Source organism: Anneissia japonica, unplaced genomic scaffold, assembly GCF_011630105.1.
Source record: "Anneissia japonica isolate Jap-2015-1 unplaced genomic scaffold, ASM1163010v1 scaffold288128_len588385_cov197, whole genome shotgun sequence".
Lineage (NCBI taxonomy): Eukaryota > Metazoa > Echinodermata > Crinoidea > Comatulida > Comatulidae > Anneissia > Anneissia japonica.
In genome coordinates this window covers 504303-508578 of record NW_022731216.1, presented here as the reverse complement: position 1 = coordinate 508578, position 4276 = coordinate 504303, and the positions used below count along the sequence as shown (strand labels likewise).

At 45.5% G+C, this 4276-nt stretch overlaps 1 protein-coding gene across 1 annotated transcript; it reads left to right on the top strand.

Annotated features, from left to right (window-relative positions):
• Positions 1 to 3048: 3048 nt before the first annotated feature.
• LOC117115258 (uncharacterized protein K02A2.6-like) lies at positions 3049 to 3705 on the top strand. The gene has a single exon (XM_033258971.1). The coding sequence runs from the start codon at positions 3049 to 3051 to the stop codon at positions 3703 to 3705; it is 657 nt and encodes a 218-aa protein (XP_033114862.1).
• Positions 3706 to 4276: the final 571 nt, after the last annotated feature.

Here is a 4276-nt window from a genome sequence, read left to right as displayed (position 1 = left end):
GGTAGTGTGCTTAAGGCACCATCGCCAGTATCTTTATGGGCGCCATATTGTGATCAGGACCGATCATGCGTCATTACGCGGGCTGCCGAATTTCAACCAGCCAGAAGGACAGCTAGCGAGATGGCTGCAGGCAATAGGAGAGTATGATTTTGAAGTGGTCCACCGGTCCGGACTAAAACATGGTAATGCTGATGGGATATCGAGGAAACCATGTGTACAATGCGGAAAGACCACAGATAACATGCAGAAGAAGAAAGAAGCCTATGTAGGCATAGAAGCCGAAATGGAACCACCATTAGATTCATTAGGAACGTATGCTTCTGTACGAGTGGTACAAATACAACCCAACACTCGCCTCGATGACATTCGTAGAGCCCAGCTGGAAGATAATTCAATGCGGAGAGTTATGGAAATCAAGGAACAAGGCGGACCACAGCCGCCATGGGAGGAAATGGCTGGATTGAGCCGAACTGACAAAGTGTACTGGCAGATTTGGAACTTGTTGGAGGTGCGTGATGGAGTTTTGTGTCGTAGGTGGGAATCAGATGATGGACATGAAACTGGTCCTTCCAGTAGAGATGAGAGTAGCAGCTCTAGAAGAACTTCATGGGGGAAAAACCAGCGGACATCTGGGAGTTGCAAAGACGACAGCTAGGCTAACTCAAAGTTATTTCTGGCCGGAGATGCGCAGTTGGATTCGAACGTGGATTCGGCAGTGTGATGCTTGCGTCTGAAGGAAATAACCACCAAAGAAAAAGAAAGCACCACTTCAGCAGCAGGCTGTTGGCAGTCCGATGGAGAGATGGCCCTTTTCCTGAGTCTGATAGAGGCAATAATTACATACTCGTTGTTGGCGATTATTTCTTCAAATGGACGGAGGCCTACCCAATACCAAATGAGAGGGCTGAAACTGTTGCCCGTTGTTTCGTGGAGAACTTCGTGCTGAGGTATGGTGTCCCACGACAGTTACACACTGATCAGGGGAGAAACTTCGAGTCGGACCTTATTGCAGAATTGTGCAAAATTCTAGGGGTGGATAAGACACGGACGACACCTTACAACCCGAAGTCTGATGGCATGGTTGAGCGGTTCAACCGTACCCTTGTAAATATGTTGGCAACCATGCTAGATCTACATCGTAATCAAAGAGATTGGGATGAACATGTACAACCTTCGCATATAGATGCACACTACAAGAATCCACAGGGGAAACACCCAATATGATGGTGCTAGGGAGAGAAGTAGCCCTCCCTCTTGATTTAATGCTACCCACTAGTGTGGGTGAAGTGAAGTGAAGACCGAAGTGAAGACTGACTACGTTGAGCAACTTCGGACAAGAATTCGTGCAGCTCATGAACGGGCGCGACATGTATTGAAGCTTAGTGCACGACGACAAAAGAGGACATATGACCAGAAAGCGAGCAGACAGGAACTAGCAGAAGGGCAGTTCGTGTCGCTGTACAATTCGGCCAAGACAATAGGCAAGTCTCCAAAATTACAACAGCTAGTGAAGCTGAAGCTAGAGACGAGAGGCCGGATATACAAACCCCAATTGAGATGGTCGAAACGACACCAACTGAACTTAACGAGTCGGCAGGCAGTAGTCAAGAGTTAGTTAACGAACTACTGGGTCCACAAAGCTCAGACGAATTAAGCGGTGGCCAAGAAGAAGTACCAGAACTACAATATAGTGGAAGTCCACCCGAAATCAACAAGGAATCAGCGGACGTCGTAACACCACCGACAGTTACTGTAGTAGAGCATTGTCGTCCTATGAGGTTCCCGAGGGCACGAAGAAGGCCCGCTAGCTACGACGAATAGTACAAGGGAAATACTTTTGCACGGGATAAGAGACAGGAACTCCACAGGATCATGTTTTTGCTTATTATTTTGCTTCTTTCTTTTTTTTTTATTAAGTAAGACCACAGTTGAGATGAGAGGAGAACGTTCATACAGGTGCGAAGAGTGTTGAAGTACCACTGCCAAAGGTAGAAATACCAGTGCCAGAAGTGGTGGCGCCAGCACCAGAGATGGTGGATCCAGCAGGCGATGTGTTGTTAAGTTTAACGCCAGGGTCAGCTTTTAGTCCCGTAAGGAGATGTCTCCAGCTAATTGTACCAAAGGGAAAACCTAGTAATCTTCTCTGTTAGGCGCAAATATAAGCAGTGATTCGGAAACTGCCTGTGAGGGTGTGTCAGATTCGCCGCCCCGATTCCAGACTAAGAGGACCTTAGTGGATTTGGAGGCTTTGTTACATGGAAGAGTGAAAACCATGAAGGAGATTGTCTGCGAAACGGAATGCCGTCACGGAAAGAAAGTTCGGGAAGTGGTGACAACAAGAGAATATACCGTGTTATAGTTCTAAAGACCTAATCGTTTGTTAAACTTAATCTAAATGGCAATTTTATTTCATAATTATGTTGTGATTTGTTGTAAAGTTTATAATGATGATTCAGTAATCTTATATGATAACTTATAATAATAATTGGACATTATGATTACTTCTTTATCTTAGTTAATTTGTTCTTGTTTTTTTTTAAATAAATGAGTTTCTTGCGTATCGTATCGTATCGGGGGAAGTGTAACAAAATGGTGCAGTTCACCCCTCTATTATAAATAGATTAGGCCACTCCCTAATGCTGGGAGCCGATTGGCTATCTAAAAATAGTTGGGTTGGGATCTTAAGACCCATCGCCCAAGACATGTAGTAGTTGAGGTCTGGATCTCATGAAGTTTAGAACTGGGAAATCCCGACGTTGTGTTAAGTAAGGTAGGACCTGTAGTAATTATATAAAATAGTTGAACTCAGTCATTAAGACTTGAGAGCCCAGTAAGGGACAGGCCTACTTACAGTTTAATTCTGGTGTTAACGGGAACCGGTAGGCGGCTGCTGTGTGCTCCGCATATATGACATTGTATTTGTTGTTGTTATCTATTATTTTTGGAATTACCAAGTTCCACAAGTACATTTATGGTAGGGATTTCATCATCCAGACAGACCATAAGCCGTTGCTGAGACTACTCAAGGAAGATCGACTTGTTTCCCCTATGGCAAGTGCACGAATTCAACGTTGGGCACTGAAACTGGCAAACTATAGCTACACTTTGCAGTATAGGCCTGGAGTTCAGAATGGTAACGCCGATGGTCTTAGCAGACTACCATTGGCAACATCACCGGCTACCGTTCCTGTACCAGAGGAAGTAGTGTTTGCGATGGCTTTGTTAGACGGCACCCCAGTGACAGCATCACTAGTGGCCAAATGGACGGCTAGAGACCCAGTGTTATCAGCCGTCGTCAGGTTTATACTTCAAGATTGGCCTTCTCAAGTAGGAGAAGAATACAGACCTTTTCATCGCCGGAATAATGAACTATCTGTGCAGAAAGGCTGTGTACTTTGGGGCTCAAGAGTGATAATTCCAGTTCAGGGTCGGGAAAGACTCTTAGCAGAATTGCATGACAGTCATCCTGGAATGGTGCGAATGAAGGCCCTCGCACGTAGCTACTTATGGTGGCTTGGGCTAGACCTAGACATTGAAACCACAGTTCGCGGATGCACTGTTTGTCAACAGCATGGTAAAGTACCGCCAAGGGCAAGTCTGCACTCATGGGAATGGCCAGGAAAGCCTTGGTACCGGATACACATAGATTATGCCGGACCATTTGAAGGCAAAATGATACTGGTGATAGTAGACGCACACAGCTAGTACATTGATGCTCATATCATGTCATCTAGTACCACTTCAGCCACGTTAATTAAGTTACGTCAAACCTTTGCAACACATGGCGTACCATGTAACTTGGTATCAGATAATGGTACCTCCTTCATCAGCCAAGAGTTCCAGACATTTTGCAAACAGAATGGAATCAAGCATACTTGCAGCTCACCGTATCACCCAGCAAGCAACGGGTTGGCTGAGCGAGCTGTGCAAACGGTGAAAGAAGGATTAACAAAGACTCAAGGTGGTGACTTGGAATCAAGGTTATACCGATTCCTAGCGCAGTATAGACTCACACCACAGACTACGACTGGACAGTCACCTGCAGAACTGCTTATGAAAAGACGTCCAAGGTCTCGTGTTGACGTTGTCTACCCTAGTATGGAGAACGACGTACTAACTAAACAGGCGAAAGCAGTAGCACAACGAGAAACAGCTAACGAACGAGCGCTTATTCTATGAGGGAGATGCTGTATGGGTTGTGAACTTTGCTGGAAAGCCCAAGTGGCTACCAGGGGTACTTCATCACAAGTTAGGTCCTGTCTCCTCCTTTAATGTA